Raw genomic sequence first — 20,000 nt, forward strand, 5'->3', positions numbered from 1 at the left:
CAGTGCCCACAGACCGCTGTGCAACTTTTCCTTATACGTAGGGTACAACTGCTATCGAGAAATCACACCATGACCAAAAAGTCAGTTTCACCCACAGGCTTCCACACGACGTTCAGTGTCAGCTAACAAGTCTACTCATTTTTTTCACGGCTTAAAGAATATCGACAAAGTCTTGTATACATTTGGGTTTTTTTTCTGTGTGCACACAACGCAGTATTATATCATGTTTATAGTTAATGGAAAAGCGACAAAATCTGCAAACCAGATTTTATCTTTCTTTCTGTACACTAACATCATCTGTCCATTTTAATAAAAACAGCTTGAGTTGACGCGCTCATGCGTGTTGTAAGGTTTGGCTGAAGAAGAAAATAATACATTCATAAATAAGGAAGACACTGTTGAGTGCCTTTTGAACTTTATTTCTGCTTTGATCGTCTTAGTTTGAGGAATTTGGAATGGAGTGCGTCATTTTTCCTTTGTTTTGATATTTGTTGTATTTCCTTCTGTTGTAGAGGCGACGATACAACGAGGATTTTAAGTACGTGTGTGTGTGTGTGTGTGTGTGTGTGTGTGTGTGACGGTGTGTGTGTGTGTGTGTGTGTGTGTGCGTACGTGCGTGCGAGCGTGCGTGCGTGAGTGTGAGCGTGCGTGTGTGCGTGCGTGTGTGAGTGTGTGTGTGTGTGTGTGTGTGTGTGTTGTGTGTGTGTGTGTGTGTGCATGTGTGTATACATGTGTGTGTTTCTAAGTGGTGTTGTCGTTCTCATGTTCTTGTTACTATTTTGGTAGAGAGCTCTACAGCCTTAAGTGGAGATAACGATGTCGCTTTTATGTACGCGTCTGTACAATGGTTGATGACGACGCCGTGGATTGGTTGGAAATTTATATAAAAATGCATTATCCGCACGGAAGCGTTGTACTGTGAATTATGCTTTAGGCCAAAAAAAAAAAATTGTCTGTTTCTGGTAACATGGCTAAAAAAAATAGGGTCGGTAGGTCGGGATTTTTTTTTTTTTTTTATTTTTTTTTTTTAACCCCCAAATGTAGACCAATAAAACTAACTTTAAAAATCGCGCAAAGAGACTGGATTCACTATACATAGACTAGAGACAAGACACTCAACACATTTACAAATCGTCAGCGGACTTTCGTTTTCACACGTTTTTGTTGTTCATTTTCTCACCCTGTCCTTTACCACCAAAAAAACCAAAAAAAATTTGAGTTTGGAAAAAAAAAGTTTAGGGTCGGCGCCGAAATTTAGGGTCGGTCGGGTGACCAGAAACAGACAATTTTTTTTTTTTGGCCTTAGTTCCACACTACGAGATAGAGTTCTTGGCTGGGATCATCCCGCGCCTTTGCTTTAGCGTTGGAAAGGTATCGAATTACCTGTTCAATCTGTAGGTAGCGTTCATAATCTGCAAGAACGGTCGCGGTCGCGGTGGATCTCGTAATGTTGAAACATTTAGCAGGCAAACAGTCTAGTATCGCTTGATTGAACCATAATATGTTTTACAGTATCGCGTTGTTTGTAGTTAAAATCGTAAATTGAATATTAAATATATCTCTTCATCCTTCTGTCAAAAGTGCGTGCAAGAATCTATTAAGACCAATTAAAGTGCCTTTGCACAGATTTAACATGTTTAAGCCATTTTTATTTTTGAAATACATAACTTGAAACTCTACACAAATGTGCCAAAGTAGTGTGTATGTGAGCGATAGAGAGAGAGAGAGAGAGAGAGAGAGAGAGAGAGAGAGAGAGAGAGAGAGAGAGAGAGAGAGAGAGAGAGAGAGAGAGAGAAAGAGAGAGAGAGAATGTAAATGAGAGAAGAGAGAGAGAGAGAGAAAGAGAGACAGACAAACAGACAGACAGACAGACACACAGACACACAGACACACAGACACATAGACACACAGACAGAGAGGCAAAAAAACAGACAGAAAGACAGTTAGACAGAAACAGAGAGACACAGAGACAGCAAGACAGAGAGAGATAGTTGCGTAAGTGAGTGATTGTGCGTCTGCCTGCGTATGTGTCTGTGTGTGTCTATGCGGCTGTGTGTGTCTGTCCGTCTGCATGTCTGCCTGCCTGTAAATAAATCTGAATTGTTGTCAGTTTAACTGCCCGAGCCCGTCTTCCTCCCTGTCTCCTTGTCTGTCTGACCATCTGTCTGTCTGTCTGTCGGTCTGTCTGGCATTCTGTCTGTCTGTCTGTCTGTCTGTCTGTCTGTCTGGCTGGCATTCTGTCTGTCTGTCTGTCTGTCTGGCATTCCGTCTGTCTGTCTGGCATTCTGTCTATCTGTCTGTCTGTCTGTCCGTCTGGCCTTCCGTCTGTCTGTCTGTCTGTCTGTCTGACCATCTGTCTGTCTGTCCGTCTGACCATCTGTCTGTCTGTCTGTCTGACCGTCTGTCTGTCTGTCTATCTGTCTGTCCGTCTGGCCTTCCGTCTGTCTGTCTGTCTGTCTGACCATCTGTCTGTCCGTCTGGCATTCTGTCTGTCTGTCTGTCTGTCTGTCTGTCTGTCTGACCATCTGTCTGTCCGTCTGGCATTCTGTCTGTCTGTCTGTCTGTCTGTCTGTCTGACCATCTGTCTGTCTGTCTATCTGTCTGTCTGTCTGTCCGTCTGGCGTTCTGTCTGTCTGTCTGTCTGTCTGTCTGACCATCTGTCTGTCTGTCTATCTGTCTGTCTGTCTGTCCGTCTGGCATTCTGTCTGTCTGTCCATCTGTCTGTCTGTCTGTCTGTCTGACCATCTGTCTGTCTGTCCGTCTGGCATTCTGTCTGTCTGTCTGTCTGTCTGTCTGACCATCTGTCTGTCTGTCTGTCTTGTCTGTCTGTCTGTATGTCTTTCTGTCCGTCTGGCATTCTGTCTGTTTGTCTGTCTGTCTGTCCGTCCGTCCGTCCGTCCGTCCGTCCGTCCGTCCGTCCGTCCGTCCGTCCGTCCGTCCGTCCGTCCGTCCGTCCGTCCGTCCGTCCGTCCGTCCGTCCGTCCGTCTGTCTGTCTTTATTCTGTGTTAACTATGAAGCTAATTTCTCATCTTTAGCAATTCGTAGTCCTGCCATGCCACTGCTTTGAAATGAAACTGCCACTCTCACTCAACTGACACAAACAGTCAATTACCACGTGATCATGTTATTCAACAACATTACAACTCAGAGTGTTTTTTCACCAAGAGAATAGCTTAAATGTGCCGATCCCGCTGATCGCTTGAGCTGACAAGCCAGTATAGCGCAGTAGCAATACTGCTTAACAGGAAAACGCGCTTTTCTTTATTTGTTTCAACTTTCCAAGCTTTTTGTTATTGATCAATAACAAAAAACGTTTAATTTTAATTGTAATTTTGAGATTTTAAATGACCAAACTCATTAATTAATTTGTAAGCTTCCAGGCTGAAATGCAATCCCACAGTCCGGGATTTACCAACATGTCAATACATTTGAGTTAACAAAAAATGACGTCACCACAGTACGGCTTTCGCTTTTGCTAAAAACCCGGACGTCATCAAAAACATGTTTAACAAAGAAAAATGGGTGCGGGGATATCATCTGAGAGAACTTCCATGTAATGTTTCATAAAGATCAGTACGGTAGTTTACCTGGAATCGTTGTCCGCACACACACACACACACACACACACACACACACACACTAACCACTACACACATTTAGTCAAAATTGACTGAATGTAAAAACAAAACACCAAGAAAAATGTGAATGTTTTCATGTCATCATGAATTCAAGCAAAAGAACGAGCGTTCACGTGCACTTCTTCATGCAAGATATTGTGCACTAAAGTCTGCGCGAGGACAGAGTAGGGCGGGGCTGTTTAGTCACTCGAGCTTGACAGGACCACATTAGCAATCCCGTACTCTCCGGGACTTCGCTTGAAAGAATGAGGAAGGTTTTATGTTTATGTTTATATTCTATCCTTTACTAAGATCACTTTACACAATACTCACCCTCGCGGGCCAAGCCTTGCCTTTATCAGCTTCTGCGCAGATATAAACTAGGCTGATATACTCAGCCTGTACAACGTGTAACCTTTGAATATTTAAATCTCTCTATAAGTAATATACGAATATATCCCTCTCCAATTTATCACAAACTGCGTGCTGTGGTGGGATGGGTCTCTTTTGTTAATAAGTGTCGACAGATCTTGCTGAGTTTGAATCGCGGGGTGATTGTGCTTCAAAAAGACCGACTATGCGTATTTTATGAAAGTGCATTTTAAACAAATAATTTCAGAAGTGCCTTGAACACCTAAGCATGACAATAATACATGGTCAGCAAAAAAGCAGCTTCCAGACATCCACACCAAGAGCTCCGATGGTATATAACCGACAGTGTTATCATAATGTATGCGCAAGTGTAGTTCACATGAGAAATTCTTTGTGAAAAACACATACTGTCCAGGTAGTTTCAGAAGACATCTGCGGCGACAAACCCAGCAACAGTTGAGACAACATTTACGACACGTAGCTAACAATCAGCTAACAGAAAGCCACGAAGCAGGCTGGAACCTGTTATTCTGGAAATCTATCCAGCTTTGAAGTTACCTACGACACAAAACCAACTGCAGGCATTCATCATGTCATGCCCCGTAACTGCCGCAAAATATGTTCCAGTCTGGACTCTGAGGCGAGTGGTCAAAGAGAGGTGACGAGTTTACCTAAGTGCTAGTCTACACGCATACGCACCTGCTGAGATTATTTGATAATAAAGTTCGCCCCCGGTTCATGGTCTGGCTCCATTGACCAGCAACTGACCCAAGTGTACATGGTTCAAAACAAGCTTAAAAAAAATGTATTTTGTTTTAAATGTGATAATGAAGCATACATTTCTGAGTTGTTAACGGTTTATTTTATCTGATTAAGTTGAAGCTACATGCCACCTCTATAAAACCACAAAACATTGTTTTCTTTAGTTCTCTCCCTCTGTCTGTTTTTATGTCTCTGTCTCTGTTACTCTCTCTCCGTCTCTCTCTCTCTCCTATTCTCTCTCCCCCCCCCTCTCTCTATTCGCTCTCTCTTTCTCTCTTTCTCTTCTACCCCTCCTCTCTCTCTCTCTCTCTCTCTCTCTCTCTCTCTCTCTCTCTAATGGGCCCAAGGCCTAATCAATAAACCATCCAGACTCCAGACTCCAGACTCTCTCTCTCTCTCTCTCTCTCTCTCTCTCTCTCTCTCTCTCTCTCTCTCTCCCTCAACCCACTCTCACTCTTTCCGCTTATCTGTGTTCAGGGGAAAAAAAGAAGTGTACTACTAGGAAGGCGGTAGTAAATTAGAAAGCAGTTTTACCTGCCCAAAATGTTCAAGTGTCTCTGCCGTTTCATAGCTACAGTGTAATACTATATGGTGTATCCGTTCTTTACACCAGCGCCTCATAAGGAAAACATCTGTCATTGAAAAGAACTCTTGTGGGGGTATTAAATCAACAAATTAGATGTATCTGGGTGAGGACGAAAGTGCCTTATAGTACACCCTGTGTCTAATCTGTCTGGAAACACCTCCGCGCGGAGGGGTTTTGCAGCCAGCGCAGTGAAGATAAAGAGGGAAAATTGTCTCGGCTCGCGTGGCAGCAAGCAGGATGTCTCTAGACTGAGTAACAAAGTTACCGCTGTTGATGTGAAGTGCCGGCGAAGCTAAAGCGACTGTTTTGAGAAACCCCCTAATTAACTAGAAAATGACACAGCCCTTCTGAAAACAAAAGTTTAGACCAAAATTGTTTATTATTTTACCGTTACGTTACAACTTTGAAAGTACCAGAAAAGAAGTCGTAAACCGGTCATCTTACCGGTTTTCTTCCATATGATTAATTCAACGTCTCATGAATAGATTTTCAAACAAAAGTTTACACCAAAAATGTCAACTATTTTACCGATACGTTACCATTTTGGAAAGTATTGGAAAAGAAGTCGTCAACCGGTCATCTTACTGGTTCTCTTCCATATGATTAATTCAACGTCTCAAGAATAGATTTTCATTACGTTGATGGGCTTTCTTCCACTGGTTGCTCGAATGGGTGTTCTTTCTTTCTTTTCTTTATTTGGTGTTTAACGTCGTTTTCAACCATTCAAGGTTATATCGCGACGGGGAAAGGGGGGAGATGGGATAGGGGAAAGGGGGGAGATGGGATAGAGCCACTTGTTAAGTGTTTCTTGTTCACAAAAGCACTAATCAAAAAATTGCTCCAGGGGCTTGCAACGTAGTACAATATATGACCTTACTGGGAGAATGCAAGTTTCCAGTACAAAGGACTAAACATTTCTTACATACTGCTTGACTAAAATCTTTACAAACATTGACTATATTCTATACAAGAACCACTTAACAAGGGTAAAAGGAGAAACAGAATCCGTTAGTCGCCTCTTACGACATGCGGGGTGCAGAGAAATAAGGATGTGGAAAAGAAGACTTTTGGTAAGTGAAATAAAGGTGATGGATCCAGTCAGGTAGAAATAAGACAACAAGAAAAGAATAATTTATTGGAAAACTGCAGGGAATAGTAGGGAGAGTTTTCTTGGAAGGAAATATAGGTGAAAGGACTGGTAAGGCAGAAATAAGACAAAAGAAGAGAAGTAAAGGGGTGGGGTAGCTCGGTTGAAACACTCCCGCCGCGTGAAGGCGACCCCATGGGAGCGAATGGGTGTTCGCTTTTGAATATTCGAATGTGCAGCTCCTTCCCGAATTGCAGCTGATACCTAACCGTCCGTGAAACACCCTGAGCAATCGCTTTCGACAAACCAAAGTTCAAAAGCATCACCAAATTCACATTCTATTAATAATAACAATATAACAACTTAAGTTCCGTGTACTCGACGAACTCAAACTACGGGGAGGGCGGGGGGGTGGGTGGGCGGTGGGGGGGGGGGGGGGGGCTTGTGGGTGGAAGTGTGTCAGGCAGGGAGGGTAGTACGTGTTGTTAGTCACGGAATGGGTGTCACATCTGATGAAAGCATTAAAGCATTCGGCTACATGTTATGCACACTGCACAGTCATGTTCATTCGTTATGCATAGTCGGTGGGATTGGGGCTAAATCACAAAAGACAAGTCAGGAGTGCGCTTATTTTATGTAACTTTCGCATATAAAACCTATCCTATCTCTTTCCCTTGTTCACTTTACACACGGTGTCCGTTTGTCTGTCTGTCTGTCTGTCTGTCTGTCTGTCTGTGTTTTGGTTTATGTTGTAAGTCCGTGCCTGCAACATCCTTCTTTTCATTGATATTCCTTGCTGCCCAGGAATAGCACTGATGCATGCTATTTCAGTATTTAGTAGATACTATAATAGTAGCTCAGACGGTATAAACACAAAACACATCATTCTCACTCTCACTGAGAGTCTCAGCAGATTTATTTTCGTTCTTGGCGAAATTTGAACGAGACTGTAGGCCCCAGTCAGCGTTGGTCTGGTTAACCAAGATGTCAAAAAAGAACAAGTACTTCTGAAATGACGTCATTAATCCGAGACGTAATAACCCATGATCAGCATCGTAACAAAAGTCTTTTAATCTGTCATGGAGTGAAAAGAACGGGGGGTTAGCCTACATTTTGTGCACGACAAAATGAATTTGTGCCCCATACTTATGCAGTGCGCCATTCTGGGGATGGCTTTCTCTAAACCTAACGACATGGCGTGAGTATTTCTCATTAAGCTTTCAGTGCGACTGCGAGTTGTCTTTTATTTATACTAGCGTGGGGAGCCTGTCCAGAATTATGCTTAGACCCAAAGAAAATGGTTACAGAAAGTTTTTTAGTTGCAACACATTTAGATAGCCTGTCTCAACTTTCACCAAGAGTTATACCGTTGGCAGCCTCTGCATAACTTTTTTATGACGGTTTGATTACGTCACATATAAAAACCCTTGTTTTCGTCAATGACGTTGCAAAATTCCACTCTACAGCGCTTCATTTTAAAATTCTTAGCCTACCGTCATCTATAATAATGCACAATTCATTAGGCCGGTGGACGGACAAGGGTATGAGCAGAATAAGAAACGGTATCTATGTCCCACCCCCGTGTTACTACAGTAACACGTAAAAGACCTTGGTCATTCTGCCATTAGTGCAGTTAGATGATTACACCTTATAATATGCGCACATCTCGGTAGCGCCATTCTTGTTGCTGCAAGCTTTTATTGGGAAGAAGCGACCCGAATTTCCAAGCAATGGAATAATAAAATAATGAAAATGAAATGAACAAGGCGTTGTTCACGTACGGATAATAAAAGAAATACGCATTCTTTAATACGACTATACCTCTTCCTATCCCTTAGTCTTCTTCAGCAGAATACTTACTGGAAAAACAAGGCTGACATTCATTCAAAGTCATCTTCAGGTGAACAAAAGAGTGCATAACACAATTAAGGCCTACATTTTGAGAAAAAACATGATGGTTACGATGTTTCACTCTCCATTTCAAAAGACGGAAGAGGCGAGTTGCAGCAGCCAACACCGCGACATTCCCTACATCCAGATGTGCACTCTAGGCCGTGTTTCCTGCAGCTACACCGTATTGTGTCACAACCACTTTTGCATGTGCAGCAAATCACCTTCAACACGTCGGCTGGTACTGCCGGTGTCACGAACTGAAAACTCTGCCTGAACAATCCTTCTCATTGCGGTCAATGCGCATGCGCTAACATGGGGAGATTAGTTCTTTAGGTCGTGAACAACCTAACCCTTACCCCAACCCTTACCCTAATCCTAACCCTAATCCTAACCCTAACCCATGGTTCGTTCGGTCAAAGGGTCGTATTTTTTTAAGTCCAGGATTGGCGCATGCGCATTGACCGCAATGAGAAGGATTGTTCAGCAGAGGTTTCAGTTCGTGACACCGGCATATATGTTGTCACTGGAACAAGGATGTCATGCTCAAGTTTTCAGCCGTAGTCCGTGGGATCCATGGCCACTTTGAGTCCCATCCATTCTTGTACTTGCAGATACACTCGCATGCTGTGGAATCGGGAAGCTGCTGAGGTGGGCGGCAGAATGTGAACTTGCACAAACGTTGTTCCAACAGCTACCTTTGAACAGAAGAGCCTGTATCGAAGTTCATCAAGACCCTCTCTGGAACTACCGTTGTAGAGCAGTACTAACGCCTTTTTCGCCTGCTGATAGGATATCCTCCAAGATCGCAAGTGTTTGCAACTGTAGGTTGTTATTGAGTTTTTTCAGCAAGGTTGCTTTTCTGTGTCGCTGCCGGTGTCACGAACTGAAACCTCTGTTGAACAATCCTTCTCATTGCGGTCAATGCGCATGCGCCAATCTTGGATTTAAAATATGCGACCCTTTGACCGAACGAACCATGGGTTAGGGGTTAGGGTTAGGATTAGGGTTAGGATTAGGTTAAGGGTTAGGGTAAGGGTTAGGTTGTTCACGACCTGATTAATCTTCCCATGTTAGCGCGTGCGCATTGACCGCAATGAGAAGGATTGTTCAGGCAGAGTTTTCAGTTCGTGACACCGGTAAAAGCGTGGAGAAACAGGAGCTTTTTCTTTCTTTTTCTTTATTTGGTGTTTAACGTCGTTTTCAACCACGAAGGTTATATCGCGACGGGGAAAGGGGGGAGATGGGATAGAGCCACTTGTCAATTGTTTCTTGTTCACAAAAGCACTAATCAAAAATTTGCTCCAGGGGCTTGCAACGTAGTACAATGCCTTACTGGGAGAATGCAAGTTTCCAGTACAAAGGACTTAACATTTCTTACATACTGTTTGACTAAAATCTTTACAAAAATTGACTATATTCTATACAAGAAACACTTAAAACAAGGGTAAAAAGAGAAACAGAATCCGTTAGTCGCCTCTTACGACATCAATATGAGGCTTATATCGCGCGTATTCCGTGGGTACATTTCTAAGCGCAGGGATTTATTTGTTTTTTATTTTTTTATTTTATGCGATTTATTTATGCCGTGTGAGATGGAATTTTTGTACACAATACATCACGCATTCACATCGGCCAGCAGATCGCAGCCATTTCGGCGCATATCCTACTTTTCACGGCCTATTATTCCAAGTCACACGGGTATTTTGGTGGACATTTTTATCTATGCCTATACAATTTTGCCAGGAAAGACCCTTTTGTTAATCGTGGGATCTTTAACGTGCACACCCCAATGTAGTGTACACGAAGTAAATTCTTCCCCCTAACCCGCGGGTGGTAGAAACAGGAGCAAGTGGCGCACGTTGCCAAGAGCTGCAATCAGGTGGTTGATGTTCCAGAACTTTGAAGGTTTACCAGCCTGTTTGTCTGAAACAATTCGGTCCTATTTACAGTAAAATACAGATATTTAGCTACTGCTTCAGCGTGTTATAGACTGCCAAAGCATCGTCTGCTGCAGTATCAAATCGATCGCTTCCAATCGTTTATTTCTCCTATAACAAACAAACAAAAACTCGGAAATACTCACTGATTTTGCAAGTTTTGAGTGGCAACTTCTTATTTGAAACTATAAATAGCACACAAAAAAGACGAAATACTTTACTTACCAAAGATTTGTTGATGCGCAGAGTTCTGCTTCAAATGCTCGCGCAAAACGAAATTGTAGTTGTCTCCCATGGTAAACAAAGTCATCCAACTATGGCTGGCCAGTTAGGGCACATCAAAATATACCGTTTTTCAACTTAAAATTTCTCCATTATGCAGAGGCGTGCATAAGTAAAATAGTATTACATGCTAGAATTGTTAGATCTACATTCACTTTACCATTTCCATTTGATATCATTTCTGTTACCATTATTTTTACCCCTTTCCCCTCGTTCCCCAGGTTATTATAAAAAATTAAAAAAATAAAAAGCGCTTTGTAAAATAGTAATGCCCAAGTTAAATGTTGTTTTTGTCCCCTTTTTTCACTAATTGTTTTTCTTCGGCGCTTTTTCGTCTTCGTCTTCTCTGTGCAAATGCTATTTGACAGTAAACCCAAATCGGCTGACTCAGACTCAAATAACAAATAACATGAATATGAAAAGGGCCAAACACATTGAGTTGGGTTCTGGTGAAAATGTATGCAGATAAAAATTAAAATTAAAATTAAACAAGAGGCGTCAAGGCTCACGTAAGAAATCGACAAACAGTAACACAAACTCAATCACTCCGTCACACATACACACACACAGTAAGCATAGGTGACACGGTGCAAGAGTGCTAGACAGACACTAGATCTAGATCTGTCTGTAGCCTACTTACGGGGACACGACTGCCAGATGGCCAAATCGACACTGCGCTTTCGACAGCGCTTCCTCGCGCAGACACTGGAAACACGCTGTGCAGATTAACATGTAAGAAATCTCCTTTGGCATCTTCTTTATCTATTTTTCTGGAGCTATGAAACCGAACAATGTGAAATCGTCTTCTCCGAATCGGCGAACTGCAGCTCGGTGATAACTGTATCTAATTCTATTCCACAATCCTTCACGCGATCTGACTTAACCTTAACCTGGTCTACATACCACACACGACACAAACCAGTCAGCTGTTTTTACCCTCCCAAAACCCCCCACCACCCGTTTTCTTTGGATACACACTTTAACTACATACGTGCCGACGAAATGTTGATCATTGCTACAATACTTTGAAGCTGTTGCTTGAATAATAACCAGGTAAAATTAGTATTTCGGTGTTCAGTCAAATGTTAAAGTTTCTACCACAGACATACATACATACGCACGCACGCACGCACGCACGCACAGACAGACAAAAGTTAGCATCGCATAGGCTACACTTACGTGAGCCAAAAAAGCACGATAGTTACGAAAATGACAAAATGGTCATCTTCACATTTGCTCCTTGCATGAACCACTGCTTACACTGTCTCAATGTCATATTTTGAATCTCTGTAATAATAACAGCAACCCGTTTGGGTAAATTCTTCAACAAATTTTCGTCAAACAGTAGCTGACTTCTTCACGATGGTAAATGTAATAACGGTAATAACGTCTGACTTTTACATCGTTTCCTATTAACTACTCCTGTCTGTCTGTCCGTCTGTCTGTCTGTCTGTCTGTCTGTCGTTTGTCTGTCTGTCTGTCTGTCTGTCTCTATTCCTCTCTTGTTCTCTCTCTCTCTCTCGGTCAGGGTCATCGGCATTGGCGGGCAGGCGCACATTTTCTTCTCCTGAACAAAACAGTCGATTGTTTAATCCAAGCCTAGCCAAATTGATGTTTCCGGATTACCAGAAGCAGCAGAAGACCTCCTTTGCACGCTACTGTCAAAAAAACAGAGTGACATCCTGGAAAATAACCAGTAACGGGCGAAATTCTGTTTACACCATTCGTCTGACCTCATGCCACAGCGACACCGCCATGACACAAAGCGAAACTGGTCAGTGGAAGAAGAAATCTCCGTCTCAAGTACGCCGTGATCAGCAACGTGTCTGTGAGAGAAAGACGAAGTCAAAGGTAGGACAAGCTTACAACAGTTCTGTGAATGCTTCCATAAGTATTGATGATAGGAACAACGACTTTGCAAACAATGTTACCACCAACGAACAGAGAGTCCAAGCAGACAAACACACTGGCGTCAGTCCATTCATACACGCACGAGCTTCACGACGTGAACAGGTTAGCCTTGACAGTCACAAAAGAGAAGAGACACAGAGTAAAGTGCCAATAGCTGACACACTGGCCACACATGCACGGACAAAGCATGCACGGACTGTGCAGAAAAAGGAATGCAGTAGGCCTGTGTCTCTAAAACATGTGGCGGGGGCAAGCGGTAACAACAAACAGACCGAGGACCCTGTCGCCAAAGACACCAGCTCAGTGCAAAAAAGTCTTCTCTTCATGACCCAAAACATCGACAAGAAACTAGCCAAGGGAATCGAGGAGATTCAAAAAACCCTACGTGAATGTGAAAGAAAATCGGGCACAAGTGTTCGAAAACGGAACAATGACTATTCGCTCAAATAAGTGCCACTTGCTACACCCGTGATCGATGTTCCAACAACATATCTGACAGAATTTGACTGTTTGTTTTTTGCATATTTTTCGAATCAGACGCGATCTGGTACCCAAATCGCGAAATGAAAACTTGACATGTAAGCGGTCGTGATCATTACAAAGTTGTATCCCAACCCCCCAACACCCCTTTCACTATAAACTTTGTGTTTGTGTGAATAAACATTCTGACTTCTGACTTCTCTCTCTCTCTCTCTCTCTCTCTCTCTCTCTCTCTCTCTCTCTCTCTCTCTCTCTCTCTCTCTCTCTCTCTCTCTCTCTCTCTCTCCACCCCCTCTCTCTCTCTCCACCCTCTCTCTCTCTCTCTCTCTCTCTCTCCGCCCTCTCTCTTTCCACCCTCTCTCTCTCTCCACCCTCTCTCTCTCTCTCTCTCTCTCTCTCTCTCTCTCTCTCTCTCTCTCTCTCTCTCTGCCTTTTTTTTATTTTTTTATTTTTTTTACTGTCATGCTTATCTTTTGTAATTGTTTTACGTTTGTATATATATATATATTTAAGATTAGAATAGTCCCTCTCTGGGCGAGGGCTGGTTGAAAAGAAGCTCGTTTATATTGCTTATGCCACAACCCTCGTAAAATAAAATTTGATTTGATTTGATTTGATCTCTCTTTGTTTGTCAACGAACATATTTGAACTTGTTGCTGTTCTGAACCCCCCCAGGCCCGATGAGGAGCTGATACATTACGCCATGGGCGATGACGATGGATTTGTTGGCTTTGAGTTTGACTGGGGCGATCTCTTCCCCTCCTTCTCTTTCCCTTCTTTCTTTTCCGGCTTCTTCTCCTTTTCATCGGGAAAGGCGTCGAACGTCGGTCTGGGTGTTTTTCTGGTGTTGCTTGCGGGCGGCCTTGGTGCTGCTTTTTGGGGCAACCACTAGTGAGTTCATCATAGTCTTGTCTCATCCGCCATTTTTGCAGTTATCGTTATTGTTTGTTGGTTGGTTTCTTTTAGTTGGCTGCTTTCTTTGTTTGAGTTTCTTATTAATGTTTTGCGGTCGGCCTTTGTGATGCGTACTCGTTTAACCAGTGGTGGGTTGAAGTTTTATATTTCTGTTCCACCTTTTTGTCTCGACTGAACAATCAACAGAGCCTTAGTAATAAGGAGTAAATGTCACTGGTACTCCGGTCAGACGGATGGCTGTCCGTAGAACAAACAAACAAACAAAAATCTATTTTTGGGGGGGAAGGATGGGGGGGGGGGGGAGGGGGGCGTGGAAAATTCTCAATTTCTTTACAAGTTTTTGAAGCTAAAACTTTGAAACTTCACACACTCCCATTGTCTTCTGACCTAAAGACACGATCCAAATTTGGTTGATCCTGGTCAAATGTCAAGGTCATGGTGGTGGTCGAGTGCAATTCAGTAAGGAGAAATAATTAATTCCTTCGGCGTTTATGATACTAGAGTTGCAGATAATGTGTTTCTGATTCATAAAACGTGTGACGGAGATAAGACACATCAACATTCGCCTTCTTTTTGTTTGTTGGTTTGTTGGTTTGTTTGTTGGTTGGTTGATTGGTTGGTTGGTTGGTACTAAGGTAGGTTGGTTTGTTTGAGGCCAAAAAAAGTCTGTTTACAGTAACATAGGCCAATAAAAAATAGGGTCGGTAGGTCGGGATTTTTTATTTTTATTTATTTTTTTACCAAAAAAAACCCATATTGTTAAGTTATTTTGCCAAAAAACAAAGACTTTTTATTCCCCAAATACCCCCCCCCCCCCAAAAAAAAAGTCTAGGGTCGCGCGTAAAAATAGGGTCGGTCGGGATACCGTAAACAGACTTTTTTTTTTTTTTTTTTTTGCCTGATTGATTAATTCTTCCTGTATGTCTTTCCTTTTTTCGTTCTTTCTTTGTTTTCTTGCCACAACCTTCATCTTTGTTTCTGTATTGCTTCGTTTGCTTTATTCGTTTCTATGTTTTCTTGCTACGACCTACATCATCTAGTGTCCACATGTTTGTTTGATTTTTGTTTCTTTCTGATTCTTTAAATCATAGATGATTGCGTCACGTTAACTTTCTGCAGCTTCTCATTTTGGTGTACTTAGCGTTACGTATTTGCTTACATTTCAAGACAGATTGTTAATTAAACAATAATTAAAAGCCACGAATACACGCATGCAGAAAAAAAAGACTGAGTTCCAAACTCCGTCGCTGCACACTATCCACGAGATAAAAGCCCTATAATCTCCTTGATGATATTCCCCAAGGATAATAAAGTGCACCAAAATACCAAAAGGGTTGTTGTTTAACCCACAGCTACACCAAGAAATGGACGAGGACATGGGCAGACCGCGGGATACCCTCACCTCCCTGCGTGACAGTATTTGGAAACTTCCTGCAGATTAAGAAAATGGTAAAGACAGTGGTTTGAGTTTTAACACTTTCAAATTCTTCTTCTTCTTCTGCGTTCGATGTTATGGCCGTTAAATCCTCAGGTCGGTGGCTGCCAAGAAGTCCGCAGTCTTCTGTAGATCGGCAGCGGGTCCCCAGAGCTTGGTGCCCAGGCTGGTGTCTTCTGGCCAGTAGTGCTGGCGTGCTGTCTCCAGGTGTGGGCATGTTTGTAGAACGTGCTCAGGGGTTTGTTCCTCAGACAGACAGACAGACATGTCTGGACAGCAATAAAGTAGCTAGAAAGACACTGGTGTAAACTAATTATGCAGGGTAAAATTGGAGAGTAGTCGGAGAGAAAACGTTGAAAGAGAGAGAGAGAGAGAGAGAGAGAGAGAGAGAGAGAGAGAGAGAGAGAGAAGGAGAGATAGATAGAGAGAAAGAGAGAGCGATACAGAGAGAGAGACACATACAGAGAGAGAGACAGACAGACAGATACAGAGAGAAAGAGACAGAGAAAGAGAGACGGACAGAGATAAAGAGAGAGAGCGCTACACAGAGAGAGGCAGATACAGAGAGAGAGACAGACAGATACAGGGCCGGACCCAGGGGGGGGTTTCTAGGGGTTCCGGAACCCCACCCCTGGAAAAAGCATGTACCTTGCTTTGAGTGTGGTTTTTTTGTTTTTTTTTAAATAAATTTTGTGTGTCTCTAACAAAATTATTCAATGTGAAATCCGATGAGAAAAAGGTACCCCCCCCCCCCCCCCCCACCAACTCACACTGACAGGCCTTAACCCTCAAAACAAGGACCAGAATGCACCAGATTGCACAGATTTTAACCGTTTTTAAAAAATGTTCCGGGGGAGCATGCCCCCGGACCCCCCTAGTTCGCGCACTTGCTTTGCAGGCGCGCGCGTGTGGCTTTGTCACTTCGCTGATTTGCCCCCCCAAAAAAGAAGGACCCCCCCCCCCCCCTTACAACTCATTTGGTCCGGCCCTGCAGATACAGAGAGATAGAGTGAGACTGAGAGAGAGAGAGACAGATACACAGAGAGAGACAGACAGACAGACAGACAGATACAGAGAGATAGAGAGTGAGAGAGACACAGAGAGACAGATACAGAGAGACAGACAGAGAAAAAGAGAGAGAGAGAGAGAGCGAGAGATTTGATCCGTATCATAAGCTCATCAACCAACAGAAGGAACAAGGAGGAGAGCCACAAGTGAAAGCAGTGTGTTGTAATTGCCTATTTGCCGTAAGTCAGACAACTTCCATGAGTCCAGGACAACGAACCAGTGTTGTTGTTTTTCTCTATATTTCAGGGTGGTCTACGCGCCAGCGTAAGGGCGTGGATCGATGAATATGGAAATAAGTTTGGGTAAGCTTGGCTCTCCTCCCAACTAATTTGTCCTACCTGAGATAAAAACCCTTGATTGCTCTTACAAATTTGAAGTTACTGCGCTTGTTACTTCTAGCTGCACGGTAGCCCAAGGGCTTTCAGTCATGCCTCAGGCATATATCCATTTGAAATTAAGTTAAGTTTGATTGTCCTTCTTGCAAGGAGTCAAAAATTGAAATTTGTTTACGAATTAATTGTCACTATTGTACGGGCAGGACAGCGTACTCCTCGATCAGGCACCGCACGTCTACTTATTACGTTTAAAAGCCTCCTACATGGAAGTCTATATCGACGAAAGGGAGAATTCTTTCTATCTGCGGTTGTGTACATCAAGACAATCAGTGAAGCTCGCACTTTTCATGATCCGCTAACTTCGACCATTGTTTTTGATAATCACTGAGACTCAGCATGTAACCTCTACATACATGTCGAGACATTTTTTTGTAAAATTGAACGCACACAGCAGTTAGTTGTTCGTCACGATTGCAGGTCTTAGCCGAGCAGCATCGTGTTCGAGAAAGTTACCACCCAAACGGGAACCACCCGCAGTGTTGGATTGGTTGAAAATGACACTTGTTGTGATTTCAACCAATCCGACCCCACTGTTTGTTCTCTCCCGGAACTTTTGGTTCGTGTACCTCAGCCCTGACATCGTTTCGACTTATCTGCCTCAGCTCACTGTTTCCGATTCTACTCTGCCACACGGCTTGAACATTCTGACCGACTTATTTCCGGAAAACGTCTATTCGAAACCCTCCTAATTATCACTGTGATGCCTCATCCTGACCTCAGGTCAAAATGAGTTTGGCTCATTCTCTCCCTGACAGGATGCCTTGAGTTTCCTTGTCTGGCAAGAAAACCGATTTTTATTTTTTTTTTATTTTATTTTACACATTTAGAGCTTTTTGTAATGTATTATTGATATAAGCAGATTCGCGATCGTCGATAATGATTTTTCATGGTGTTTTGTAATGTTTAAATTACAAAGGAATTGAAATATAAGACAGTTTCAAGCGAGCTATTTTTCGCGGCTGTATTTACTGTGCAAACAACTCTAAATGTGGCAGAAGTGTCACGTGATAATCAACCGTTTGGTTTCGGCGCTCACTGAAGCAGACGATTTTTTCTGTAACCAGTTGACAGTGCTGAAACCATATATTACGGTCTCCTTCCGGCAGCAGTCCCAAAATTTCGACTTGTTTTGACCTTTCTTTATTTTTTTGGTGTTTAACGTCGTTTTCAACCGTTCAAGGTTATATCGCGACGGGGAAAGGGGGGGGGGGGGAATAGAGCCACTTGTTAATTGTTTCTTGTGTGTCGTGGGAGGCGACTAACGGATTCTGTTTCTCCTTTTATCCTTGTTAAGTGTTTCTTGTATAGAATGTGGTCAATTTTTGTAAAGATTTTGGTCAAGCAGTGTGTAAGAAATGTTGGGTCCTTTGTGCTGGAGACTTGCATTCTCCCAGTAAGGTAAGGCAAAAAAAAAAAATTGTCTGTTTCTGGTCACCCGACCGACCCTAAATTTCGGCGCCGACCCTAAACTTTTTTTTTCCAAACTCAAATTTTTTTTATTTTTTTTGGTGGTAAAGGACAGGGTGAGAAAATGAACAACAAAAACGTATGAAAACGAAAGTCCGCTGACGATTTGTAAATGTGTTGAGTGTCTTGTCTCTATGTATAGTGAATCTTTGCGCGATTTTTAAAGTTAGTTTTATTGGTCTACATTTGGGGTAAAAAAAAAAAAATAAAAATAAAAAATAAAAAAAAAATCCCGACCTACCGACCCTATTTTTTTTAGCCATGTTACCAGAAACAGACAATTTTTTTTTTTTGGCCTAATACATTGAGCTGCGTTGCAGGCCCCTGGGGCAGATTTTTGATTGGTGCTTTTGTGGGCAGGGGGCAGTTGACAATTAAGTGGCTCTATCCCATCTCCGCCCTTTCCCCGTCGCGATATAACCTTCGTGGTTGAAAACGACTTTTTCTTTCTTTCTTTATTTGGTGTTTAACGTCGTTTTCAACCACGAAGGTTATATCGCGACGAGGGAAAGGGGGGAGATGGGATAGGGGAAAGGGGGGAGATGGGATAGAGCCACTTATTAAGTGTTTCTTGTTCACAAAAGCACTAATAAAAAAATTGCTCCAGGGGCTTGCAACGTAGTACAATATATGACCTTACTGGGAGAATGCAAGTTTCCAGTACAAAGGACTAAACATTTCTTACATACTGCTTGACTAAAATCTTTACAAACATTGACTATATTCTATACAAGAACCACTTAACAAGGGTAATAAGTGAAGAATTTTATGGGTGAGAAAAGGAAAGTAAAAGGACTTTGGGGAGGCAGAAATAGAGAAGAAACAAGAAAAAGATCCTAATTAGGTTCACGGCATCGAGAGTGATGCGACCTTCTCTCAGAAATTAGTAGAGAAGGCTCCCCCATCCACCACCCGGGGGACGCGCCTCTACGCCAATTAGGGGGCGCGAGGTTGAAAACGACGTTAAACACCAAATAAACAAAGTTAAAAAACAAAGGAATACTGTACTCACCAATACAAGAACGGGACAAGACGGTACGAATTTTCGCTTATGGAAGCTTCATCAGGAAAAACAAGAACACAAAAGACAACAAAAAGCAGACGCAACACGGAACGAACAAGGTTTGAAAGAAAATGGAGGGGAAACACGCAAAAAAGGGAAGGAACTCTAGGAACGGAAATGAATGAAAGGGGAGAGAAGTGGTTGGATGATGTCATAGGCACAGGCATACTAGAAAAAAGCACTAATCAAAAAATTGCTCCAGGGGCTTGCAACGTAGTACAATATATGACCTTACTGGGAGAATGCAAATTTCCAATACAAAGGACTTAACATTTCTTACATACTGCTTGACTAAAATCTTAACAAACATTGACTATATTCTATACAAGAAACACTTAACAAGGGTAAAAGAAGAAACAGAATCCGTGCTGGGGAGCATCGGGTAAATTCTTTCCCCTAACCCGCGGGGGGTAGTGTTTTGACCTTAGAACGATGTCTTTATCATAACTGTGAAGAACAGAACGGAGATCACTGTCGAAGTCGGCCAATCTGCAATCATTTTCGTCTCGCAAAACACTGATCTCAAATTTAGATCAGTGCTCGCGAAAAACATATGGGAGATAACTATGTCTTCTTATTTTGATAGATTCGCGTAAGACTGTAGCGTCCGGTCAGAGAGATAACTGGCGATAGCCGTTGAGCGATGACTGATCAGAATGTGTGATGCCTATGCTACAGATTCCACATAGGACAACAACCGGTGATCGTCGTGGCAGATGGCACCACAGC

The 20,000-nt window shown here is 42.6% G+C and overlaps 2 protein-coding genes and 1 long non-coding RNA gene across 8 annotated transcripts in view; 1 reads left to right on the forward strand and 2 right to left on the reverse strand.

The window, feature by feature from the left end:
* Positions 1-170, reverse strand: part of LOC138959457 (innexin unc-7-like) — a 61,813-nt gene extending 61,643 nt beyond the window's left edge. For both annotated transcript variants that reach the window (XM_070330957.1, XM_070330956.1), the window contains exon 1: positions 1-170. This exon is cut by the window's left edge and continues 149 nt beyond it. The gene's annotated coding sequence lies outside the window, so the exon portion shown is untranslated.
* The window catches only part of LOC138959462 (uncharacterized), a 381,943-nt gene extending 375,188 nt beyond the window's left edge, over positions 1-6,755 (reverse strand). The window contains exon 1 of the long non-coding RNA XR_011453722.1: positions 6,261-6,755. This is a non-coding gene — a long non-coding RNA (uncharacterized lncRNA). The remainder of the gene's footprint in view (positions 1-6,260) is intronic.
* Positions 6,756-7,466: 711 nt separating this feature from the next.
* LOC138959466 (ribosome-binding protein 1-like) overlaps positions 7,467-20,000 on the forward strand; it is a 39,854-nt gene continuing 27,320 nt past the window's right edge. Inside the window, exons 1-7 of one of the 5 annotated variants that reach the window (XM_070330967.1) lie at positions 7,467-7,623; positions 8,930-9,139; positions 11,169-11,269; positions 13,604-13,819; positions 15,196-15,292; positions 16,593-16,648; positions 19,950-20,000. The exon at positions 19,950-20,000 is cut by the window's right edge and continues 46 nt beyond it. In XM_070330967.1, coding sequence (XP_070187068.1) covers positions 11,268-11,269; positions 13,604-13,819; positions 15,196-15,292; positions 16,593-16,648; positions 19,950-20,000 — 422 coding nt within the window. In that variant the 5' untranslated portion in view covers positions 7,467-7,623; positions 8,930-9,139; positions 11,169-11,267. Of the gene's footprint in view, positions 7,624-8,929; positions 9,144-11,168; positions 11,270-13,603; positions 13,820-15,195; positions 15,293-16,592; positions 16,649-19,949 lie in introns of all 5 variants that reach the window. The other 4 variants (XM_070330969.1, XM_070330968.1, XM_070330966.1 and 1 more) reach the window with 4 other exon arrangements.

The sequence above is a fragment of the Littorina saxatilis genome, linkage group LG2 (genome assembly GCF_037325665.1).
Source record: "Littorina saxatilis isolate snail1 linkage group LG2, US_GU_Lsax_2.0, whole genome shotgun sequence".
Lineage (NCBI taxonomy): Eukaryota > Metazoa > Mollusca > Gastropoda > Littorinimorpha > Littorinidae > Littorina > Littorina saxatilis.